Genomic DNA, 25526 nt, shown 5'->3' with positions numbered 1-25526 from the left:
CGAGCCCTGCATGAATCAGAGCCTCGGGCCCCAGCAGGGCTTCCATCAGCGCTTCCCGAACTAGATCTGACCTTCCCTCATCATCCTGCTCCACTAGGGCTGGCAGAGTCAGTCCCAGATCTACAACCAGCCAGCGGCAGGAGCTGCCTAGATTACTCCCAGCCACATTTAGGGGGAGGGGGAGGCAGTGACAGGCACTGGCCCACCTTCCGGGCCACACCAGGCTACGTGCTGGTCCCCGGACGTGCCCTGAGCTCCCATATCTCTAGTCCTTTCCAGGGGCTGTTTGCTCTGCCAGAAACGCCCTCCTTACCCGTCCTTCTGTGCTTGGTGGACCCCTACTCTGTCTTCAAGGTCTGCTCACCTGTCACCGCCTCTCAGGCAGAGGGAGTTACCCTGCCCTCCCTCGGTGCCAATTTCACGCTCAGAGCGAGATGGAGTCCGATGGTTTGTTGCACCACCCCCTCCATCAGAGCAGACATCACTTCTCTGTCCCCAGTACCTAGCCAAGATTGTTGAAAGGTGAAGAGTAATGGTAGCAGGCATCAGCAGATGACATACACTTGAGTTTTTCTTAGACAGGTGGTACCCAAATGAAGGTGCCCCCAAGGGATGTCCTTGGAAAGAGGGGCCATGGGGGAAAGGTGACCTAGTAGCATCTTTTCCAAAGAAAGGGGAGACAGTTGTCCCATCCCTGGCTGTGAGAGCCCAGCAAGAGTTGTGCCATCTTAGTTGAAAGCCCTGGAACCACTTCTCCAGGTCTGAAAGGTGACACTGGCCCCTCTGCCTCCTTGGCCAGGGTTCCAGCAGCTCAAGGTGCTGCCCTCCCTGCCCTGAGGGCCCATGGGGATGATCCCCAACCAGGCTTCACTCCGCCCCCCAGCTTTCACCAGAAGCTCCAGCCTTTCAAATCCCTGGGACCCTTACCCCAGACCACCCTGTATGACCCAGCCTCCCCGCCTCCCCAGACCCTTGAGTCGTGCGCTGTGTGATGTAAGTCAATCATTCTCCCTCCCTCCATCACACCTCTCCTGACAAAACCCCAACCCTGGTCAAACCTAAATCATCCACCCTGCCTTTGACCAAGCAGCTGCTTTTTCCAGAGCAAAACACGCACTGCATCGACTGGCCTCGCTTTAAATTCACGACCGCAAATCTCTAGACTTCCCTAGTGGGCTCACTTACCCATGCTTCACAATCGGCATCCCCCTCCTGCCCGCCCCCTACCTGTAAGCTGTAGCTTTGCTTTGTACTTAAGAGAAAATGGAAGCCATCTGGCAGGCACCCATCCCCCAAGCGCACCTGTATCCGAGCTGCATCTCCACTCTTAGGGCAAGTCCTTGGCATATGCCCTGGACCCCAACCCCTCTCATGTCCCCCAGGACTCTGCTCCTTCAATTACCCCCTCACCAGCTATCACTCCCCCACTCTAAGGGCCAGCCCCCTCCTTAAGAAGCCCTCCGTGCCCCCCTGCAGCTGCTACCTTCTCGTTTGCCTGGTCCTTGTCTCTAATCCCTCACATTCTCCCCTTCACCCTTGTAGGACGTCTGCACCCCACCCTCCACTGAATCTCCTCCTGGCGGGTCATTTGTGACTCCACGGCGCCAAGTGCCAGGCTCATTCTGAGTCGTGTTCTTACTGTTTCTCAGCAGCGTTTTATATGATGGACCCTTCCTGGGGGACACTCTGCTCCCTCCTCACAGGCCACTTCTCAGTTTCCTTTCCTTCTGCCAAATCCTAAATCAGTGATTCTCACAGAGTGATTTTTGCCCCTTCCTAGGGACATTTGGCAATATCTGCAGACACTTTTGACTTTAACCACAGGAGGAAGGGGGTTGCTACTGGCATCTAGCGGGTAGAGGCCAAAGATGCTACCAAACATCGTACAAGGTCCAGGACACCGCCCCACACACTCCCTGACCCACCCATTTGACATCTAGTAGCCTCAGACTTCACACGCCCATTTCCCCTGAACCAGGTCTCTCCCCTCAGTTCTCACTGCTGAGATGCCCTCAGCCCCTACATCCAACCGCAAGTGCGCTTGCCTCAACCTCCAAAACATACTCCCAAAGCACCCACTTCTGCCCCTTTCCATGACCCCCATCACCTTCACTTGCACAACTGCAGTGGCTACCAGCTGTCCTTCCCGATTCCAGTTCGTTTTCCAGGGAGTATCCGGCATGACTTTTTAAATTTTAAATCAGATCTTGTCACACCCTTCCTTAGAACCTTCCAGCAGCTGCTCCCTGTTGCTCATGAAATAAAACCATCGCTTTCTGGCTGACCAGGCCCTGCCTGTGTCCCCCCCATCCACGCGCACACATCCCACTCGCACTGGCCTGACACACCTTGCTTCTTCCTGCCTCAGGGCCTCTGCACCGGCTGCTCTTTCCCTGGATGTTCCCAGGGTAGCAGCCTCCTGCCATTCAGGTCTCAGGTGAAATGCCAACAGCCTATAGAAACGTTCGCCCTCCGCCATCACTTACGAATCCCAGATGCTTTATTTGCCTGTTTACTGTCCATCCCTCTCCCTGTCACTGAATAAACTGGGAATAGAAAACATGCCTTGTTTCCCAAGTTATTCCCAGTGCCTATAACAGAGCCTGCCTGGCACCTAAATTCAATAGAGGTGTGTTGGGGCTTCCCTGATGGCGCAGCGGTTGAGAGTCTGCCTGCCGATGCAGGGGACGCGGGTTCGTGCCCCGGTCTGGGAGGATCCCGCGTGCCGCGGAGCGGCTGGGCCCGTGAGCCATGGCCGCTGAGCCTGCGCGTCCGGAGCCTGTGCTCCGCAACGGGAGAGGCCACAACAGTGAGAGGCCCGCGTATCGCAAAAAAACACAAAACAAAAACAATAGATGTGTGTTGGATGAGTGAATAAATTGATGAGCGAGCCCACATTGCTGTGTGGTTGGGGATTGGAGAATAGGCTGTAGACTCTGGGAGGTGGCGGCTATCCACCGGGCTCTGGTTGACACCCCAGGGCCCCATACATATCACACCCTCCGTGCTGGGGCTCCAGGGGCTGGACCAGGGCTGGACCATCACAGGAAGGATGGGGCTCATGGAACAGGCCTGGGCCCAGAGCTGGCCTGGGGCCTGGGCTCTGTAGTGATAGGCAAGGAGAGGACAAGGACAGCTTCGTCCCTGATCACCCGCAAAGAAAGAGTAAGCAGTCTTCCCCATGAGCCAATAGGATCAGCCAGCCCCACCTCCCTCTCTGGAGAACCCAGAGTCCAAGATCAAAAGCCACATCTTAATGGAGGCAGCCTCTGAGCTGGGAGGGCCTCACAGCACACAAAGCACATGGCCTTCTCTGACCCAGCGTGGCCACCGAGAAACCCCAGCTGGGTATCAGAGGCCCACAGGTCGTGATACAGTCACACTTATTTCTGATAAATGGGTATGTATACTGTCTCTATCCTAGGGTTGGCCCAAAGTCTTTGCTTGGGAATCTCCCAGGGGAGCTGTCACCCTGCTGTGGCCAGAGCCTCTGCTCCCCTACTCTAAACTCTGCTACCCCACGTCCCACGTTTGGGCGCAAGACTTGGGAGAGCAACCCCAACCATGATCCTTCCCTGACACTAACACCTGAGATCAGGCCCTTGTTCAGTCTCAGAAAATCCTTGACTCAAGACTGAAACCCAAGATAGACGGAGCACAGGGGCTCCAGGCCCCCTGACGCAGTGAAGAGGTTGGCAGAGGGCACGCCACAGCCCTGCACGGCTGCACAGCCCTGTTCCCTTGGGCACATTTGCTTCCCTGAGTCTCTTCCCTCCTCTGGAATATGGGTCTCACCACCTGAGGGTCCCAGGCCATCGGGAGGCTTCAAGGCACTCGGGTATGAGGTAGTCAGAACAGTCAGCACCGGACTCCTGGAGCAAGTTCCCAACTTTATTTCTACCTTCTCCCAAGACACCTGAGGGACCTGGTCCCACTGGGACGGGCACGGGCTCCTGCTTCCCTTCTACCCCAGGCGGGCCCCGAGAACAGCACCACTGGGGGGCCCCCAGCTTGCTCACTGGCATCCCTGGAGACTTTCTTTGCCCCGAGAACAGCCCTCACGGGGGAGGCCAGGAGCTGATGAGTGGGCTTTGCTGAAGACAGACCAGCAAGGGGACCCTAGAGCCCCTTCCCACCTTCCGGGGCCTCCTCGGGCCAAGTCCCCGGGAGGGGCGGGCGGGTGTCGGACAGAGACCAGGTTCCTGGAGACAGCAACGCGGGGTGACAGCAGCTTTGAGCCCTGACTTCAGGGTCCTCGGGTTCTGGCCGTTTCCCACGTGCAGTCCTGGAGGGCCGCCACCTCTTCGTCTCCCTGGGCGGCAGGGGAGGAAGTTGGGCTCTGAAAGCCTCCTGGAGAGCAGGGCTGGAGGCTCTGGCTGCAGAGCCACATTCCCAGCACTCGGACATCAGGGAGCGAGGCTGCTCCCAGGGTCCCAGCCACTGGGTGCCCCTCCCCCAGGGCCGACCCAAGGGAGAGGGAGAGGGAGAGGTACCCTTAGCCCATGCTGGGGGGCTGGGCCTCAACTACAGGAGGGGTCCCAGAGGCCTTCAGGGAGGACCACCCCTCCAGATCCCTGTCCCTAGAGCCCTGGAGAGGTCATCTCCCATTCCCAGACTCCCCCAGGGCTGGGGCAGGAGATGGCAGCAGGCAGAGTCAGAAATCCCCCGGCAGGCCTGCCTTCCCCCGACAGACCTAGAGGGTCCCTCTGTCCCCAGGAGCTCTTGGGGGAACATGACAGGCAAGCAAGGGGCAGAGGGAGAGGCCTGGGCCTTAGACAGGGTAGCCAGAGGGGCTGGAAGACAGGGGTGCTGCCTAGAGGGGCCAAGGGTTGTACAACCTGGCCACCCTGAGCATAGAATGCCCTTCCCACTTGGGGGCAGAAGCCACAGGTTTGACCTCTGGGTGTCCTTATGAAGCGTTTTCTGGGTGCACGGGCTCCTGGCAGAGCAGGGTTCCCCAAAATAGCCTAGACGATTGCTGGCTGGTCTTCTGCTTCTAGAGATGGGTCTGGGGGTAGAGCGGGCACTTGGGCCTGCCAGGACTGCTCCAGGGCAATGCCAGGAACCACTGCTCCAGGCCGTGACCTTAGGGAAGAAGCTGGGGGCTGGGGGGGCCTTGCAGAGGCCTCCACACCAGAACTCCCCAGGGCGGGGGGCTTCCACACACGTGGGCTCTCTTCAGCCCCGAAGCCCTCGGGGCCAGGGCTCCTGGATTCTGCCAACAGTGCCTTTAGGAGCTGCTGCAGGTACGGTCTAGACGCGGGAGTGGGGCTCCTACCATCGCTGTGGGTCTGGAGCCCTAGAGGAGGAAAGATAGGTTACGTCCCAGAATCACAGAGGGACACATTGGGCAGCTGCGAGAGCCAGAGCCCCCTTCAGCCTCATTCACAGTGACCGAGAACTCAGCTCACGGGACGCGACAACCCGCCACGCTCCTGCTATGCTGCTGCCCAATGCCTTCGAGACCCGAACTCCCAACTCCCCCTTAGAGACAAGGACCACAGAGCCATCCCATTCCCTCCCCACTTGGCCCCAGAGGTCACCAGCAGAAGATCAGACCACTGGGATCTTTCATGACCTCCCACCCACACCCCCGGCTGCTCTGATGGTCAAACCCCAGATCTAGCATCGCAGCCCTCGTCACCCAGACCACCCGGGGCTGCTCTGTACAGGGCAACACCTCACCTCTCACCCATATCCGAGGCCTATTCCAGAACTTTTCCTACACTTGCAGCTATGCCCAAACCCAGGGCGTCAGCAGGACACAGGTGAGCACGACCAGGCCCGTGTGCTCAGTGGGGTGGGTGTCGCTGGCCCCTCACTGCCCCTCCCGGACCACAGCTGGCTGCCACCGGCTGCTTTGTAAGACTCTTCATTTCAGGCCCAAGTTATCCGGCCAGTCGGCCCCAGCCCCCCTTCAGGACCGCCCTCATCCCTGTCACTCCTGCCCACCCACCAAAGGCTTCCCGATGAGCCATACCTTCCATGCAAGGACACTGACCAATCTGAGCTGACACGCTTCAACCAGTGACTTCACAGCCCATTCCCTGCCTGGACCTGCCAAGACCACACCCGCTAAAGTCACGGGTCCCGGCTGCCCACCCTCTGACGGCCGCCTCCTTTACTTCCAGCCCACTCGCTTCACTATCACGATCCTTCAGCCCCGCTGAGCCCCCAAACCCCTTCTTCTTGCCCCACAGCCTCCTTACTTCCAAACCCCTCTCCTCACCTGGCATGGGTTCCACAGCCCTCGGTGCAGCCCCTCCCTTGGAGACATCCCCAGGCACCTCCCCCTCTGTCAGAACTGCCCACAACACCCCAGTCCTAGAGGACCAGGTGACTAACCTACACCACGCCTCCGCCAGCAGCCCAGCACCACCTGTGGCCCGGCCATGTGTCTCTCACGGGTTTCCTCTCCTGCTCTCCAGTCAGCAGCTTCACACCTTTTCCTTCACATCCATCTTCTTCTCCCCAGCCTCTCAGCTGGAGACCTCACTTCACTCTTTATGCCGCCAAAGCCTGGGATGGAGCCCCCCATCTGCACATCACGATCTGCACGGGAACTCGGATCTGTTCCCATCGTTTTCCTTCCCATTATGTCCAAGGAAGTTCCCCAGCTCCCAACAAGAGCAACTCCTCCCTGAATGTTCTAGATATTTTTCTGCCCCCCCCCAAATCCATTCCCGCTTCTCCACTGGGTCATTATTTCAGTATCCAAACTTGCTGTGTGTCCACCATCTTGATAAACTTTCCATTGACCCATGACCCCTTCTAGCCACCTCTCAATTCTGTTCCTCATGTTAGTCAAGCCTCAAATAGTTGCCCACAAAGCTCTTGCCACGTGTTCTTTTATTTTTCAAAAGGTATGTAATATTTGAGATTATATATAGGAAAGAATAGTCTACGAAATGGTGCTGGAACTAGATAGTCACATGCAAAATACATAGGATTAAATCTACGTGACCTCGAGTTAGGCAAGTCCTTCTTAGATATGACACCAAAAATACAGTGATAAAAGAATAGATAAGTTGGACTTCACATCAAAATTTTAAATGTCTATATTCAAAGGACACCATCTAGAAAGTTAAACTATAACATGTGAGGAAATATTTCCAAATGATATATCTGATAAGGAACATGTATCTGGAATATATAAAGAACTCCTACGACTCACCAGTAAAAAACAACCCAACTGAACAACGGGCAAAAGACTTGAACAGACATTTTTCCAAAAATATACAGATGACCGTTAAGCACATAAAGAGATGTTCAAAGTCATTAGGGAAATGCAAATCAAAACTACAATGAGGGACTTCCTTGGCGGTCCAGTGGTTAAGACTCTGTGCTCCCAATGCAAGGGGCCCAGATTCGATCCCTGGTCAGGGAACTAGATCCCGCATGCCACAACTAAGAGCCCGCACACCGCAAATAAAAAGAGCCCGCACACAGCAGCGAAGATTCCCCCGTGCTGCAACGAACACCTAGCACAGCCAAATAAATAAATAAATATTAAAAAAAAAAACTACAATGAGATACCACTTCACACCCACTTGCGGTGGTTATAATCAGAAGAATAAGTGTTGACATGGGCTTGCAGAAAGTGGAACCTTCATACACTGCCGGTGGAAATGAAAAATAATGCAGCCAATTTGGAAAACAATTTAGCAGTTAAATATGGAGTCACCAAAGGACCCAGAAATTCCACTCCTAAGTATATATCCAAAGGAAAAGAAAATATATGCCCGGGGCTTCCCTGGTGGCGCAGTGGTTGAGAATCTGCCTGCTAATGCAGGGGACACGGGTTCGAGCCCTGGTCTGGGAGGATCCCACATGCCGTGGAGCAACTAGGCCCGTGAGCCACAACTACTGAGCCTGCGCGTCTGGAACCTGTGCTCTGCAGCACAAGAGGCCGCGATAGTGAGAGGCCCGCGCACCACGATGAAGAGTGGCCCCTGCTTGCCACAACTAAAGAAAGTCTTCGCACAGAAACCAAGACCCAACACAGCAAAAATAAATTAATTAATTAATAAACTCCTACCCCCAACATCTAAAATATATATATATGTCCACATAAAATCTTATACATGAATGTTCACAGTACTATTATTCATAATAGCCTAAAAGTAGAAATAACCCAAAGATCCTTTGATAAATGGATAAACAAAATGTGGTATATCATTCAACAACAAAAATGAATGAAGTATAGTTGACCCTTGAACAACACAGCTGTGAACTGCATGGGTCCACGTATACGTGAATTTTTTTTTTCCAATAAAATATTCACAGTACTACACGATACATGGTTGGTGTATCCAAGGATGCGGAGGACTGACTGTAAAGTTATAGACAGATCTGACTGCATGGAGGGTCAGCACCCCTAACTCACATTGAACAAGGGTCAACTGTACTGATACACACGATAACATGGACGAACCTTGAAAACATGATGCTAAGTGAAGAAGCCAGTCACAAAAGATCACATACTGTATGATTCCATTTATATGAAATGTTCAGAGTAGGCAAAACTATAGAAACAGAATGTAGATTAGTGATTGCCTATGGCTGGAGTTGGGGGTACACACCTGCAACAAGACCTAGGAGTACGGTCATGGGGTATATGCACTTCAACTTCATAAGATATCAGATTGTTTTCCAAAGTGGTTGCAGCAATTTACACTCGTATAGCAGAGTATGAATGTTATCACTGCTTCATATTCTTCTTAGTATTTGGTAGTATCTGACATTTAAATTTCTACCAATTTAGGGGGTATAAAAAGGTACTGTGGTCTTTATTTGCATTTCCCCAATTATTAATGATGTTGAATATCTTGGGTTTCCCAATTTGGTTTCTTCTGTGAATTGCTTGTTAAGTCTCTTGCCTTTTCTACTCTGTGGGGTTTTTTCTTACTAAGTTCTAAAAGTTTTTTTTAATATACTTTGAGTACAATTAGTTACAAAAATTCTCTTCTGATCTGTAACTTGTATTTTCACTTTATGTCTTTTAATAAATAGTATTTATTATGATCAATGTAGTTGGATTTTTAATTTTTCCAGCTTTGTCTCATGTTGCCTGTCTTATTTTTAAAAAGTCCTTACCTATTCCAAGGTCATGAAGACATTTTACTATATTTTCTTCTAAAAAGTTTTAGAGTTTTTTTGGTTTACGTGGAAGTCTTGTATACAACTAGAATTTCTGTGCATGATGAATTAGAAATTCATTTTTTTAAGTGAATAACTAGGGACTTCCCTGGTGGCGCAGTGGTTAAGAATCTTCCTGCCAATGCAGGGGACACGGGTTCGAGCCCTGGTCCGGGAAGATCCCACATGTGGTGGAGCAACTAAGCCCGTGCACCACAACTACTGAGCCTGCGCTCTAGAGCCCGTGAGCCACAACTACTGAGCCTGTGCGCCACAGCTACTGAGGCTGCACTCTAGAGCCCATGAGCCACAACTACTGAGCCCGTGCGCCACAACTACTGAGCCTGCACTCTACAGCCCACGAGCAACAACTACTGAGCCCACGTGCCACAACTACTGAAGCCCATGCACCTAGAGCCCATGCTCTGCAACAAGAGAAGCCACTGCAATGAGAAGCCGGCGCATGGCAACAAAGAGTAGCCCCTGCTCGCCACAACTAGAGAAAGCCCATGCACAGCAACAAAGACCCAACGCAGCCAAAAATAAATAAATAAAATAAATTTTTAAAAAATAATAAAAAAATAAAATGGATAACTAGTTGTCTTTAGAGCTATTTAATGGCTACCCTATTCTTTCCCTAGTGATCAATGCCCTTTTATCAAGTGTCCACTTCTGAGGAGGATTCATTTCTGAACTCTCCATTCTGTTTCAGTGGGCAATTATCTACCCTTGTACCAATGCTACACGTTTATATAAAGGTATTTTATATACATTCTGTGTACATATATGAATATATGCATTTATACATTTATATGCTATATATATATATATAAAGACATTTTATAATCTACATAATGTCATGTCTGCTAGGGCAGTCCCTCCACTTTTTTCTCTTCAGGAGTGTCTGGGCTATTATTGGCCTTTTGCATTTTTAATACAGATTTTAGACTCACTTGTCAAGATCTCCAAACTTATTGGGATTTTCAGCGGGAATTTATTGAGTCTGTAGATCAGTAGAGAATTACATTTTTATATTGTCTTCCTTTTAATATGATACATCTCTGTATTTACTTAAGTATTCTTTAACGATTGTAATAAGGTTTTTTTCCATAAAGTTTTATATAGCTTCTGTCAGATTTACTCCTTAGAACTTTATCTTTACTATTATAATGGTATCTTTAAGAATTATGTTTCCTAACTATTGATATACAGAAATAAAACTGATTTCTATATATTGATTATATTTACTTTTTAAAATTCTTATTAGTTCTAGTAATTTGTTTATAGATTGCTACTTTCAATGTAGTCATCTATGAATAGCGGCAATTTTTGCTTCCTTCCCAAACCTCAGACTTTTAATTTTGTCATACCACAATGGCTAAGACTTTCACTACATTGTTGAATAGATGGGACAATAGTGGAAAAACTTGTCTTGGTCCCAATTTTAATGTTTTGACGTTAAAAATGAGCTTTGCTCTGGGTTTTTGGTAGGTACGTTAAACTTAAAAAAGTGACCTCTATTCCTATATCTAACAGTTTTATAATCACCAGTGAGGGTTAATTTTTTCACGTGCGTTTTCTGCATCTCCTGCGGTGAGGCCCTGGTGATCTCCCCGTGCTCACCTCTACAGCCTTACCTCCCAGCACCCGACCCTCGCTCACACCACCTCAACACAGGAGCCTCCTTTGGCTCCCCAAATCACTCTGTCCCCTGTCACTCACCTTTTGCACGGGGATCACGGCCAAGCGGGCTGCAGTCATAAAACTTGAGGACCCGTGCGATGTCAGAGGCGCTCAGGTTCCATCGCTGGCCAATTTGGACACTGGGGGCCCAGAGCGGCGTGATGGTGGGCATCCCGCGCCGGCTGAAGGCGAGCCTGAAACCCAAGCAGGCAGGGGCCTGAGTCCAGACCACGGCAGGAGCTGGCATGGCAGCGCAGAGGGAAGGAAGCAAGGAAAGGGGGTCCTCACCTGCTATAGTGCATCACTGACGAGTAGTCATAGGGCACCAACATGTTGCTGCTCCGAGATTTGATGAAGTTCATTTCAAAGCCTGAAAAAATACTTGAAGATGTGGGAAGAGGGCCAGGGGAGGAAGGGTAGGTGATAGGGGCTTTCTGGAAATGTACAACCTACCTGAGCCTAGGGGTCCCAAACTACAGCCAGATGTGCATCTCCCCACCCCCGCCACTGATCCCTGATCCCTGTCTCCTCCGTGCCCTGGGAGGGTTCCAGACCTGCACCAGCTGATGTGCAAGCACAGGGACCTGGTGGTGGCCCGCCATCGCCCCCTAAGACTTCTCTCCACCTTTCTCCTCCTCTCAAGCTTACCTTGTACGAGACTATCTTTATACCACCTGCAGCTTCCACGACGTCACACGCTGCAAAGTGTCTTGGACGCCCCCTACCGGCGAGATGAAGTGCCTACTCCCCACCCCAGCCTTAGAGGCCCTTGAGCCCATCGTGTGCGGTGGGAATAGCCCGTTCCCAGAAGCAAAGCCACCTTCTCTCCCTGCCTCGGGCCAACAGCACCCGCCCCCTACCCCCTACCCCCACCCCCGGCTGTGGAGTCCAGTCCTTTGCCATCGGCCAGAGCACCTGCTTCTCCCTGGCGCTTGGCTCCTCCAGGCCTGGGAGGGGCTAGGTTCCCTCCGTCAAGTCCTGCCCTTCACAGTGAGCCTCTGACAGAAGAGCTGCACACCCTCCAAACCCCCCAGACCCAGCCAGCCACCTCCACACGCACCCATGGCCACCAGCAGCCTCCTTACCACTAAAATGGAATTCCAACCCCTTTATATCCCATCACCTGCCTGAAAATACCTGCCCAGTAGAGTGCTTAGTTCAATCTCCCACTCCACCTCCTCCTGAGTCCCCGCCTCCCCACCTCCAGTTAATTACTGTTATTAGTTTGCATATTTTAGCATTTTGTTCTGTACATATTAACTAAGTACAAATGTATTCTCATTTTTGTCCATTCTTAGGCAATTTTTTCCATTAGGGTAGCTGGTGTTTAACTTGTTTTATTGTTAAGAAACAAAAACAAAACAGCTTTTCAGTTTATTTGTGCTGTTTGTTTTCTAACTCATTAATTTCTGCTTTTACCTTCAGTAATTCCCTCCTGCTTTCATTTCTTTCTTAACTTGGATTGAAATGCCTAATTTTTTTTTTTTTTTTTTTTTGCGGTACGCGGGCCTCTCACTGTTGTGGCCTCTCCCGTTGTGGAGCACAGGCTCCAGACACGCAGGCTCAGCGGCCATGGCTCACAGGCCCAGCCGCTCCGCGGCATGCGGGATCCTCCTGGACTGGGGCACGAACCCATGTCCCCTGCATCGGCAGGTGGACTCTCAACCACTGCGCCACCAGGGAAGCCCTGAAATGCCTAATTTGTTCTCTCTGTTTATTGATGTAAGTATTTGTCTACACGTTTTCCCTGTGCATTGCTTTAGCTGTGAACCATTGGTTCTAATGTGTTTTTATGTTTTAAGAATTCCTGCAATTTCTTTTACTTCATAACTAAAAGAAAGATTTGTTGTTTTTTAAATTTTAATTTCCAGTTGGATAAAGTTTTTCATTTTGATTTATTAGTTTCTACTTTTTACATCATGATCAAACTGTTTGTATTAACTCTACTTTTTCAAATTTGAAGTTTTTATGGCTATCATAAGTTTTTACAAGAATTCCATGAGCACTTAAGTGGTTTTTTTTTGGTCGCACCATGACCAGGGATTGAACCCGTGCCCCTGGAGTGGAAGCGCAGGGTCCTAACCACTGGACCACCAGGGAAGTCCCTCCATGAGTACTTAAAAGGATTATAGTCTATTTTCAGGCTATGGTGTCACTGTCTCCTCCCCACTTACCTAGACTAATCTCTGATCTCAAGCTCCAATCTCCGTCCCACTGAGAGGTGCTACCCATCTTCCCATCCCCTTCTTGGAGTGGAAGGGCATCCGTGCATGCATCTTGGGCTCCACCTCTGACCATTTCACCTGGCTATCCCCACAGCAGCAGCAAAGGCGCTCACACCAGAAGCCTCCGCTTACAGGAAGCCTTCCAAATCTTCTGTTTCCATACCCCCAAACCCAAGTCATCACTTACCTACTCTGCTCCCCTCCCTCACAAAGCGATTGTCTGGACTCCCCTCACCTCCTGCAGCAGGCTGTCCCCCTCTGCCAAAGGTCAGGGTCCCCGCACTGCTGGAGTCAGATCCCCGGCACCATACCCCAGACCAGCCTCAGCTTTCCCACTGCCACCTTTCAGAGCCTGGCCTCCCTGTACTTTCCGTCCCAGGTGCCCATCAGCACCCGTCTCACACACACCAAGCCGCACAGGACTGCCCTGCGCCTCTTGCGTCTGACGCTTGGCCCACTACCTCCAGGACTTCCGTCTCGGCTCAGCGCCCCGGCTGGAACACAGTCCCTGCCCTGACTCCACACAGCAGTGTCCAGAGCATGAGGGGCTGCTAGCTGAGTATGAGCGAGCGAGATTCCTAAGACCATCAACTCCATCCTCAGGTAACTGCCGGTGTCCGTGAAGAGACACGAGGCGCACAGCAAATTTCTGCCCTAGCTCAGGGTAACCGTGGGTGGCAGTGAAGGCTCAGGGCCCAGAGCTGCAGCATCTGGACTATTCTCCAGGTCTCGGAGGCAAGCAGGAACCCCACCTTCCCCATGGGAGACAGGCAGGGAGTGGGGAAGACGGACGACCACTCTCAAATAGCCGGGCAACTCCTCAGGCCTGGCCCATGCCTCCTGCCACCTTCTCCCAGCAGGACTACCTCTCCCACCCCCCCACCCCCTTGTCCCCTGGCCTAGCCTGGCCTTTCACAGCCCCGCTCACCTGGGAGGATCTCGTTCCAGTTCACACGGATGTAGCGGTCCCGGTCGGCTCGCGAATGCTCGTGCCAGAAGCCCAGCACGTGCATGAGCTCGTGCAGGACGATGCCCGGGCCCCTCCGGAGGCAGCTGGGCCCCAGGGATACCACCTGCATCCCTCCACTGCGCCCTATGCTCGAGAAGCACCTGCAGGGCCATGAGAGTGCTGGGTGGGCACCAGCCCAGAGAATCCGCAGACCCAGGACCCTCACCCCTCCTCCCAAGACCTGGGATAAGTGAGCACCAACAGCTAGTCCCCATCCTGGGCTTTAGTCCCGAGCCTGCTGGCCCCAAGTCCCCTGCCTGCCTGGCCCTCTGCCAAGGGGGTGTACTGGAACCCCCTTTGCAGCCTGCACTGAGAGGAGTTGGCGGGAGCCAGTACTAATGTGGATGACGGAAGCAGCTCATTACGTGAATGTCCCCATGTGGGGAGCCCCAAGTCGAAGCTCTCACCCACATTCTCTTAGGCCCCTAGCAAGCTAGGAATGCAGTATTGCCATCACCCCCATTGCAGAGAGAAGGCAGAAGGGGCTCAGAAGTGAAGGGACATTCCAGAGTCACCTGGTTCCTGCACTGTGGAACCCAGATCTGAGGCCAGGTCTGTCTCATGAAACCTGCACTCAGTCCCCAGGCCACAACATCTCCCCAGAGATGGAGTTGAGGGCTCTTTAAAGGAGAGTCGAGCACCTCCTTGCCCACGTCTCCTCCACCTCCTGCCCTGAGTATCCGTAGGTCCAGCTCACACTAGGCAAACCACTCAGATGGGCAGGGGGACTCTGGACCCGGGACAGAGGCCCAGACACAGGTTTCTGACCACAGCTTTGTTAATTCCAGGCTGAACTGAAGACAGCTGTGGCTCTCACCCCGCACATGCACGAGTACACGCACTTGCACACGTACCCAGAAGCACTTACCCGGACATGGGGACGATGGAAATGAAGTCCCTCTGGCCCTCGTAGGCAACAAACCTGATGCACGTGGAGTGTTCGAACTCAGCAAACGCCTCCAGGATGACTTGGCGGCTGGCCTTATCTGGAGAGGAGACACCCTGGCTGACGCCCCAGCCCGGCCCCTAGAGCCCTCGCAGCCCCTTGGAAGTCCGCACTTGGGGAGGGAACCAAGCTTCAGGTCACTCCCCCAAAACGGAATGTCTAGAAAGGGCAGTGCGATGGTGTGGGGAGAAGAAAGCAGGGTTCCAGACTGTGTGACCTTGGGCAGATAACTGTCCTCTGGACCATTTGGTCTTGAAATGGATCAGACAGTCCCTAGATGTACCTTTCCCATCAGCTCCTCCAGGATTTTAGCCTCCCAGCTCAGGGGCCAGCAGGGATAGAAGGGCTTCTGGTAGAAGGGCTACTTGGGTGGTAGCGTTGGAGGGGCGCAGAGATGCAGGGGAAGAGGGAACAAAAACCCAGAGAGGAGCCTGGGCTGCATTGGGAATGAGGAGCTGGCTCCCTCACCGTACTTGCTGGAGAGCAGGAAGGGGACCTCCACTACGCCGCCGTTCTTGGGCCACTTGTTGTTGGTCGCCGAGAACAGCCGGAAAGGGCTCTGAGGAGAGAGGGCGGCTCAGGGACCCCGGTCAGCCAAGATTCCCGCCCCCAAGAGTGCCACACCTCCAGCCATGGGAGCCCTAAAGATGTGAGCCGCAGACCCCCCTGGGTACATGAGCATAGCTGGTCACTAGAAATGGGATAGAAGCTGGGAAGTCAGCGGGCCAGCTCCCTGAGTTATGACGTACAGCACAGCCCTTTCTTCTACGTAACATAGAACTTACAACTTACTCTATCAAGAAGAGAAACAAGACAAAATGAAGAGGCTGGCTAGGAATCCCAGCACCCCAGGGGGCCTAGTTCAGAGGGGCTCAGCTCCACCAGCAGCGCCCCCCCCCCACTCCTTCCTGGAGCGCAGCAGCCCACAGAGCTCCTCTGAACGTGCAGGTGGGAAGATGGGGACACGGTCCTCCTCAGGCTGATTCTAAGGCAACACCCGTGGCCTTAGCAACTTTCTTTATTCTTCTGCCAACTCTGAAGCCTGGGCTCCAGAGCACCCCAGCACGTCCTGCCCCGCTGGGACCAAAGGTTTTACTGGATTCTGCTTTTATCCCCGGCACTCACTGGGTGACTGGGAACAGGGGCCTCGCCCTGCCCTGGGGGTTCCTGCCCTGGGCCAGGCTGGCCTTCAGTCTTCGGCCCAGCCTTATGCTATGCCATCAGTGGACAGCCTCAGACCAGGAGCACAGCCTAGCTCACACCAGGCCACTGTCCTATTCAGGAGTCTTCTGCCCACCCTCGCCCCAATTTAGGCAAGTGTCTCCTAGAAGATGGCAATGCAAGTCGCCCCGATTCCCATCCAGGCTTCTCCCTTTCTGAGCCTGCCCCCACCCCTGGGCAGGATGGTTCCTGTGTTACTTCTTGTTCCGTTGTCCCGAGGCCATCGCTCCCACCACCGATGTTCCCCACAAACACCTCCCTATAGCCCCACCAGCCACTCTGCCAACCTGCGCTTACCTCTTCCTTTGTCCTGATACTCCCTGAGCACCTCCCCCGGGTAGGGTAGCAAGCTGGCTCTTGAAAGTCCAAACCCCCTCCTTCAGGAAGCCCTCTCAGGCTGACTGCTGCCACCACTCCAGAGGTCACCCTCCCTCCGGCTGGCTTATTCCTAGCAGAACATTCGCTCTGACTTTGGCAAGAAGAGCTACGAGCAACAAAGGTGGATCCCTCAAACGTCACCCCCCATGATACCAAGGGGTGGACTCAAAGGTCTCTGACACTACCTGTGAGGTTATTTACACCCACGTGTGTGTACGCATGCTCACACGCACCGGCCGGAGGATGTCCCCCTCGAGGAGGAAGCTGCTCTCTGGGGTTTCCTCTGGGATGAGCCCTGGGAAGGAAGGGAGGGGCGTGTGTGGATCCATGCCCTCCACAGCACAGACTCGAGGACAGGCCCAGGAGAGACCTTGGCTGTCAAGCCCAGCAGCCCCAGGGTCCATCCTCCTTCGGGCTCTGAGGCTGTCACACAGCCCCTGAGTCCCAGTCTACAAACGTGTGCAATGCTTCTCAGCCTGATCGCACCCTTCCCCTGCTCAGAAGGTGCACCTGTCCTGAGAGCCACACGAGCCAGGTCCAGGGACTTCCCTGGCAGTCCAGTGGTTAGGACTTCACGCTTCCACTGCAGGGGGCACGGGTTCGCTCGCAGGTCAGGGAACTAAGATCCCGCATGTGAGCCCATGGCATGGCCAAAAAAAAAATCCAGTCCCAGCTCCTGCGTCTGAGGCCCTCTGCTCTCAGGAAGATGCAATTTGTTCCAGCTGTCTTCATCCTCTGCTCCAGCCCAAGCCACACTCCTCAGAACACACCCTGGGCTCTCCCAGCCCACCTCACCCCCTACCCATCGGTGTGATACTCAGGACACTTAGAGTGGCAAGTGACAGAAACACCAGCCTGCACCACCATAGGAGGGTGGGTACTGGCTCCTGCCCCCCCCTTCCCTCCAGCCTCGTTTTCTGCCACAGCTGGCAGCCCTCTCCACAGCCTCTTTACTAGGATATCAGCCCCAGCAGGAACCTTAGAAGAGCGCCTGGCATCCTGGAGGTTGGGTTCCCTAGAAGCAGAGCCTGAGCCAGGGATCCATCTGTAGGTGATTGACGGTGGGAGCAGGGAGAGGTGGAGAGCGCTGGGGAAGAGCCCCAGCCGGACCCCATAGGAGCTCTGGACGCCAAGCGGCACTACAGACTCATCCCACCTGGAGGCATGGGGCCAGACCCACGTCCTGTATGAGTCGCTGTGGCTGGGCCGCCCTGGGCAGGGCAGGGCATAGCTTCCCAGGCATCCCTGGCCGAGGGTCTCCAGCTGCGAGGCCTTAGCATCCAACATTCCCAGCAGCTGGGGAGGGTGTGGGCCTCCCGGTCAAGGGCTTTATGGCGGGTACTACGCTAGGCTCCCAGGTCGTTGGGCCACCAGCAGCCCTAGCAGAGAGAATCCTCCACGGCAGCTGGAAAGCGATGCCAAGGAGGCCTCAGATTGGCCTGGAGTTGGCCAGAAGCAGCCACAGTGACCTAAAGGTGGTGAACGGCCCTGCTCAAGCTTTTCACAGAGGAAGGGGAGGCGCAGACCACATGCGGCAGATTCCCATCCCCTACCCCTTACCCCCCAACCCCGTTCTGAACTCCCGTCTTTATTTCTACTAGCTTTGTCCCGGGTTATCTGTATGTTCTCATTCTTCAGCTGAAATCCCCAGGCAGGGAGGCCAGAGACTCACGCTTCCTGGTCTTTGGACCTCCCCCCACCGGCGCCTCACACCTGCAGGTCATCCTGAACCAGTTGGCTGACCTGTTTCCAAACAGCTACTAATGACTCTCTTCAACACAGACCCGGCCTGATAAAAGTGCGGGGCTCTCCATTGTTTCATAAACCTCTGGTGTTCCCCCTTCTTAATAAAAGTAACAACCCAGTAGAGAAGATGCAGAAAAACAGACTTAAGAAGTTGCCCGTGGAACCATCACTCCCCAAGACCCACTAAGAGAGCTGCCACGTCTCCTCCCAGCTGCTTCTGCTCCCTGAGCATTCAGCACAGTTTTCACGCGCCACATGGACAACTTCATACCCCAAACCCCGAGAGAAGACACAGTGCCCTCACCTTGGTTAATTGCAGGGATGTCCTTATCCCAAGACGTCTGGGTCCCCTCGGGGGTGAGGTCTTCTGAGAATCTGGTCCCACAGACGCCTCCTGGGCAGCGAGAGGCCGAGGGCACTCCTAGGATGAAACCTGGCCCAGACACACAGGTACCTATGCACGATGGCCAGAGTGCCCCCAGTGGTGACACGGGATGACAGGACATGGGGTGGGGTGGGGTGGGAGTGGGGTGTCAGACGGCAAGACCCAGGCCCTTCACAAAGATAGGTCTCCAGGAGGGAGTCCTGGGAGCCCGCCTGGCCTCCCCTGTCAGCCCCACCTGCTGCTGAAGCCTGGACAACTTTAAGGAGCTCCCTTAGCGGGACTGAGACTGGACTTCAAAAGGCAGCCCCAGGCTCCAAGTGGGAGCCCCAGGCTCCAAGGGGAGGCAGCAAGAGAGAGGAAGATGGGGACAGACCTCAGCCTCCAACGATGACAGCTGGGTGCGGGCTAGCCTCAGACCCTGCCCCCTGCCCCCCTCGTCAGCCCAGGGGTCTGGAAACGGGCTCAGCCTGGGCAAGCCTGGCATGGCCAGCAGAGCACGAACGCCTGGAGCGTCACTCCTGCTCTCTCCTGCCAGGCAGGCCCTCTGCTCCCAGCGTCCCCCGGAGGTCCTCCCCGGCCCCCCAGGAGCTGGCTTCTAGGAACTTCCCCGGAAGCCCATTCTCTGACCCAGGCAGATCAATTCCCATCCCTTGCGGGCTCCAGCCACACCCTCTGGCTGCCCCCAGGGCTCCGCAGGCTAGAATCAAAACAACGGGGGCAGTAGGACGAGGCAACCCACTTACCGGGCAAAGAGAGCAGAGCCAGCACCCATGGCCAGAGGCCTCCTATGCTCATGCTGCCGGAGCTGGGCCGCTCTGGCCCCTCAGCTAGCAGGAGCACCAATTCCCACGAGATGAGGCAGCCTAATTACAAACTATGGTCAACGCCCCCCACCTTAAATAGCAACTTTTCCAGCCCTCACCTGCAGCCCATCCCAATCAACCCCACCTGCAGCCCCGCCCTCTGCTGCCTGCGCTTCCCCTCCCAGCCCAGGCCCGAGGCTTCTGGATCCTGGTCAGATCCTTCCCGGCTCGGCTGAAGTGGGCAAGAGGGTGGGGAGAAGCCACGCGCTAGGCACGCTGCGGGTGGGGGGGGGTCCCACTTGGGGGTGTATCTCTTCTCAGGTCCCCTCCCACCACCAGGGGGCAGAGAAACGTCGCAGAAAAGTGAGAGACGGCAGTGCTGGGTGGAACCTCATCCTCAAACCTGGGGAGACCCCTTTCCTGCCCCTGCCCTGTGCTCAGATGTGGGGAAGACTACCTGAGACCCTGAGGCGCCCCCAGTCTGACTGTGGAAGGAGGAAAAACTCACTACGTTTTTATAAGCTTTTATTGTCGTACACACACACAACAGTAGACAATCACAAGAACCGGGAGCAGTGAAACCCACAAACTGAACACCAGGGACAACCAGCACCCCCAGAGGAGCCTGCCTTGTGGAAAAGTGGAACTTCTGGGTACCTAGACCCTCACATGGGTGCTACCCCTGTCACTCCCACAACAGCCTTACAAAATCGGCGTTTTAGCCCCATTTCCCAGGTGCAGGAATTAAAGCTCCTTACCCATATTCCCCCTCCTCTGTACCCCTTGGCCTCTCAAAAGGCCCATCTTCGGAGCCTGGTCACCAAGGGCCCCCCTGGATTTAAATCCTGGAGTTGAAGGATTTGGGGACACCCTCCCCACCAACGTCCAGTGAAGGGAAATGACAGAGCTGAGGTCGCTCGGCGTCTTGCCCTGGCTGGAATCCACTGTTTCTCAAAAGGTAGGGGTCAGAATCATGGGGAGAACGTGATGAAGACAGGTGGCCCAGCTGCCCAGGCAGGGTGTGAACATTCGTAGGGATGGACAGAGCTGACTGCTTCGGATGAGTGCTCGGTAAACAATCATAGTCACCCTGCCCGGGTAGAGAAACAGATTCGTGGTTAAGAAAGCCAGTTGGTCTTGAGGGCGTTGTGCTCGGTGAAACAAGCCAATCACAACCGGACAAATGGTGTAGGAGTCCATTTACATGGGGTATCTGGAGAAGTCAGATTCAGAGGCACATGGTGGAGCAGTGGTTGCCAGGAGCTGAAAGAGGGGGAAACGGGGAGTTGTTGTCTAACGGGTACAGTTTCAATTCTGCGAGATGGAAAAGTTCTGGAGATCTGTTTCACGATAATGTGAGTGAACACGCTTAACGTTATTGAAGTGCACACTTAAAAATGGTACATTTTGTTACATCTTTTTTACCACAATTTTTAAAATGTTAATAAATAAATTTAAAAGGAAGGGAGGAAGGGAAAGAAACGCAGTTTGCTTGAAAGGCCAACTTAAAAACACGGAGAGGGGAGGGTGCAGTATGGTGGGGTGGAGACAGGATGCAATGAGGCAGGGGTGAGGGGCCATGGACAGCGGCCTCAGCCACCAGTCCTGTTTCGTGTGAGAAGTAGCTGGGGCGCGGGAAGGCTCCGATAACTCAGGGCCCCAGAGGCCCCCCACCCTCCCCGAGCTGGGTGTGGGCCTTGTGGACAGGTCCAAACAGACCCACTCAGGGCCTGCAGAAGCCCTGATAACAACCCCTAGCTCTGCTCAGTCCCCGCCAGGGAGCACCTCACACACCCCCAGAGTAGAGGGAACGAGGCACAGCGGGCAGGCTTTGTCCCTCGTTCGGCCCTGTGGAGTGGGCACCTGCCAGACTCTGGGCACAGGGCCAAGCAGACCACGGGCCCTGCCCTCACCAGCGTCCAGGCAACCACACACCTGAAAACCTTCGCTTCTCGGACCTTCGGTAACTAACATTTCCTGGGCTAAGACTTTACCTGGATTGACTGGAGTAACCCTCAACACCACCCTAAGAGGTGGGAGCTAATGACAAAACCCCATTTTACAGACAAGGAAACTAAGACACAGAGAGGCAAAGCAAGACAGGCCCCCTGACTGTCAAACTACACTGCCCTCCTAAGGTGCGCACTGCCGGGCGCTCAGAACACCCGCAGCAACAGTCGCCATTCTGCAGGGGGGACGCCTGCACCGAGTTTGGAAGGACGAAACAGAGTTAGCCAGATGACACTCCGAGTGGCTGGAGCATCCGAGTGGAGGCTGATGCAGGACCTGCCCACGCTGAGCTGTCCTCAAGGGCCTCAGCACCCCCTGCTCTTGGGCAAATCACAGCACCCCCTTTCCAGCACCGTCCACTTCTGGCTCAGACTGGGCCCATGTCTCATCGGCGGTCCACGCTGGCCACGTAACCAATGTTCAGTGAAGACGTGGTAGTTGATGGGTGTGAAAAACGACTAAGCCCATCCCAGGTGACCTGTCCTCCATACCAGACACCAGGCCACATGCTTTCTGGGGACAGGAAGGAGCTCTGGATCAGGGGTTGCCATGACCCCCGGCAGGGAAAGGCATTCTGGGGTCTGGGGACCCAGCCCGGAGGTGTGGGAGAAGAGGTGACAGGCTGCACTGCCCCAACACGGGCGCACGTTACACACAGCCCAGGGAAGCCACACGCACAGGCACACGCAGACATGCAGGCATGTAGGAACATCTGGGACACATAGGTGTGTGCAGGCCAAGAATAGACACCCAGGCCCAGAGGAAGAGCCACACATGTGGCTGCACACACACACACGCACACGCACACGCACACGCACACACATCCATCCACATGTTCCAAAAAGGAAGTGGGGTCTAACCAGGGCAGTGCTGAGTCCAGCTCTGAATGGTAAACACAGTCTTCTCCCCCACAGGACCAAAGATGTTAACTGGAATAAGGCTGGAGCCAGCCTCCCAGAAACCATCACTTTCAGCTCTGGAGACAGAAGGCTGCCTAGGAAAGGACACCAGCACAGGGAGGACTGGGCTGCGTGGTGAGGTCACCCCTGCACCTTCCTCCTTCCATTTCCCAGACCCCACCACACAAGGGAAGGGAAGGTCTGATTAAGAAACAGCTTTGGGGGACTTCCCTGGTGGCACAGTGGTTAGGAATCCGCCTGCCAATGTAGGGGACACGGGTCCGAGCCCTGGTCCGGGAGGATCCCACATGCTGCGGAACAGCTAAGCCCGTGCGGCACAACTGCTGAAGCCCGCACGACTAGAACCCATGCTCTGCAACAAGAGAAGCCACCGCAATGAGAAGCCCGCACACCACAACAAAGAGTAGTCCCCGCTCACCGCAACTAGAGAAAGCCCGCGCGCAGCAACGAAGACCCAACGCAGCCAAAAATAAATAAATAAATAAACTTATCAAAAAGAGAAAAGAAACAGCTTTTGAGCACTTCCCCAGGCACTGACTTGAGGTCAGACACTTGAGAAGTTGTTTCTTAAACAAAACAATATTTTATTGACACATCCTCAATGTTCTGTATAAATATAAAGTGCTAAGTTTCCCACCCCCGCCCACGGGGCTGGGAGGAAGTGGGGGAGGGAGTGTTAAATGTCAGTTGAACACAAATAACTTTCCAGCGCCAACACAGGCGTGAAACGCTCACGTACACACGCAAGCGAGAGGTCCAGACACAGCACCGCATCCCTTCCCCGAGCGCCACACAGGGCTCCTGGTTGTCACAGCTTGTTCCTTAGAGCCCTCGGCTGCCAAGGGCTCCAACATGGTGATAGGACCAGCGGGAGTCGTGGGTGTAGAGTCCAGTTGGTTTCTGTCAGAGGACAGGGGAGGACGGAAGCAGACACGCCCTCCATCCTCCTTCCGGAATGAGGAATGAGGGCCGGCCCTCAAACCCCCAGCAGAAGAGCACCAGGTGAGAAAGTCCAGCATCCCTGCACCCAGCGTGCCCACCTGGGGGCTTTCTGAACTCCAAGGAAGGGGCAGATCTCCCTGAGGGGAGGGGGACAGTGGGGAACTGGGGCCCCCACTGTCCCCAGGAATCAGGCAGCTCTGTGTGCCTCTGCCCTGGGGGAGCGAGCATGGTGGGACCCAGCCTCAGTGACAGAGCACCTGAGTCTCAAACTGCAGCAGCTGCCCCATGAAACCGAAGTTGGGGGAGATGACTCCCCGGCGTTGCTTAACAAAGTCGAAGGCCTCGTCCAGCCTCACGCGGTGGCTCTGTATCAGGTACGCCAGGCAGATGGTGGCGGAGCGCGAGATGCCCGCCTGGCAGTGCACCAGCACCCGGCCTCCGCTGTTCTTCACCGAGTCTGCAAGGGAAATGGGAGAGGGGGGTCAGACAGGAAGGTGGGCAGGGAAGGACACAGGTGCCCCAGCCCCTTCCCCTGGAGCTCCAACAGGTCCTGGGGCTGAGGCCCGCCTCTTACCAATGAAGCCAATGGCCTCCTGGAACCAGGCGCTGATCTCCACCATCTGGCTGTCCTCCACCGGGATGCTCTTGTAGCGCAACAGGCCCTCAAAGTGGTTGGGGCAACTGGCTGAGACGTTGAGGACGGCTGTGATGCCGCAAGCCTGCAGCCCCTGCAGGTCCGACGAGTGGCTGCAGCTGCCCAGGTACAGGTAGGGCAAGATCTCCACAGGGCCACCCTGCACGGGAAGGGGGAGGGACAGTGGCGAGGTCTCAGCCCAAGCCTGAAGGGCTTGAACACCAGCGGGACAGAGACAGGGCAGACTGGCCCAGGCAAGAGGAGCTCTTAGCCAGGGATCCCTGTCTAAGGATCAGACTCCGGAATACCAGGAGGACCCAAGGGGACATACGGAGATACACACACAAAGATACACACATTCCCCTCAAACCCCCCAATTTTGCTGCTCACAGGACTTACGCAGACTCACAGAGATGCACACCAGCAATGCGCGCCAGGCACACACAAAGGTGTGCTCCCATTTGGGGGCGGAAACACACACACACACACACACACACACACCCTTAGGTGACCGTGGACATGGACAGACTCTTACATCCACAAATGGCAGACTCTTTCCCCAGAGGCGCCTACCCTGCATGACACTGACAAGGAGCCCTGATCTCAACTCACCTGGTCATACGAGGGAACCCTGGGGTCGGAGCGGCTGCTTTCGGGTGGCATCGCGGGGCCGGGGGACTCAGAGCACAGATCGGGGCAGCAGGCTTGAAAGCTGTCGAAGCCTCCTGCAAGGAGGACCAAGACACGGTTAGCCGGGAGGGCCCGGCGCGGGTCGGGGACGGGACGGGGGACGAGGGCGGGCCGGCGCTCACCCAGCAGGAAGCACACGGCGGTGGGTCCGGCGTCGGTCTCGTGCAGCAGCGCGGCAAGCAGAGCGTGGGCCGGGCCGTCGGGCTGGATCTCTGCCACTGAGGCACTGCCCTCGTCCAGCACCACGGCCCGCGCCAGGTCCCCGCGGGCCAGGCGCGCCCGCAGCGCGCGGTCAGGCAGCAGGCAGGCGAGGGCGGCGGCGGGGGCGCCGCGCGCGCGGCGGCGCAGCAGCGCGTTCCAGGGCACCGGCCGCGCGGCGCGCACGTGGCGGCGGCAGAAGGCCAGGAAGGGGCGACAGTCGAGCAGCAGCGTGCGCTCAGCCTCCCGCGGCTCCCGCAGCAGCGCGCCCAGCGCCGTGCAGTCCAACTCTTGCGCCGCCTCCAGCCCCATGTCTGCCGGCCCCGGGCAGCCTCCTCTCCCCTATTCCCGCACCTCTTCCTCTCCTTCCCCCTCTCCCCGCGAGCGCTCCGGCCTCCCGCGGCGGCCGCGCTACCCGAACCGTCTGTTCCGGGCGCCCTCTCCAGCGCTAGGGCTTAAGTAGCCGTAGGACGGCCTCCCGGGTCACCATACATGGACAAAGCAGGAAGGCGCCGGCACCGCCCCCGCGGCCTCACGCGGGGCGCAGGCTGGGCGGGCCCGTGGCTGGGACCGGTTTGGGGGAGGGGGTGCACTGGGA

General features: G+C 55.2%; 2 protein-coding genes across 2 annotated transcripts; both read right to left on the bottom strand.

Moving 5' to 3' along the window:
- Positions 1-4967: 4967 nt before the first annotated feature.
- On the bottom strand, positions 4968-19526 carry ASTL (astacin like metalloendopeptidase). The gene is made up of 9 exons (XM_060170007.1): positions 19475-19526; positions 18651-18779; positions 16834-16895; positions 15470-15560; positions 14924-15041; positions 13975-14156; positions 11110-11191; positions 10861-11015; positions 4968-5299 (listed from the first exon to the last, which is right to left on the bottom strand). Exons 1-9 carry the CDS (start codon positions 19524-19526, stop codon positions 4968-4970), a joined length of 1203 nt encoding a protein of 400 aa, XP_060025990.1.
- A 3528-nt stretch (positions 19527-23054) lies between these two features.
- DUSP2 (dual specificity phosphatase 2) lies at positions 23055-25310 on the bottom strand. The gene is made up of 4 exons (XM_060169004.1): positions 24853-25310; positions 24653-24765; positions 23981-24200; positions 23055-23863 (listed from the first exon to the last, which is right to left on the bottom strand). Exons 1-4 carry the CDS (start codon positions 25238-25240, stop codon positions 23649-23651), a joined length of 936 nt encoding a protein of 311 aa, XP_060024987.1. The 5' UTR covers positions 25241-25310; the 3' UTR covers positions 23055-23648.
- Between the last annotated feature and the right edge of the window lie 216 nt (positions 25311-25526).

This window comes from Lagenorhynchus albirostris, chromosome 13 (assembly GCF_949774975.1).
Source record: "Lagenorhynchus albirostris chromosome 13, mLagAlb1.1, whole genome shotgun sequence".
Lineage (NCBI taxonomy): Eukaryota > Metazoa > Chordata > Mammalia > Artiodactyla > Delphinidae > Lagenorhynchus > Lagenorhynchus albirostris.
The sequence above is the reverse complement of the archived record's forward strand: the minus strand, read 5'-3'. Positions and strand labels throughout refer to the sequence as shown.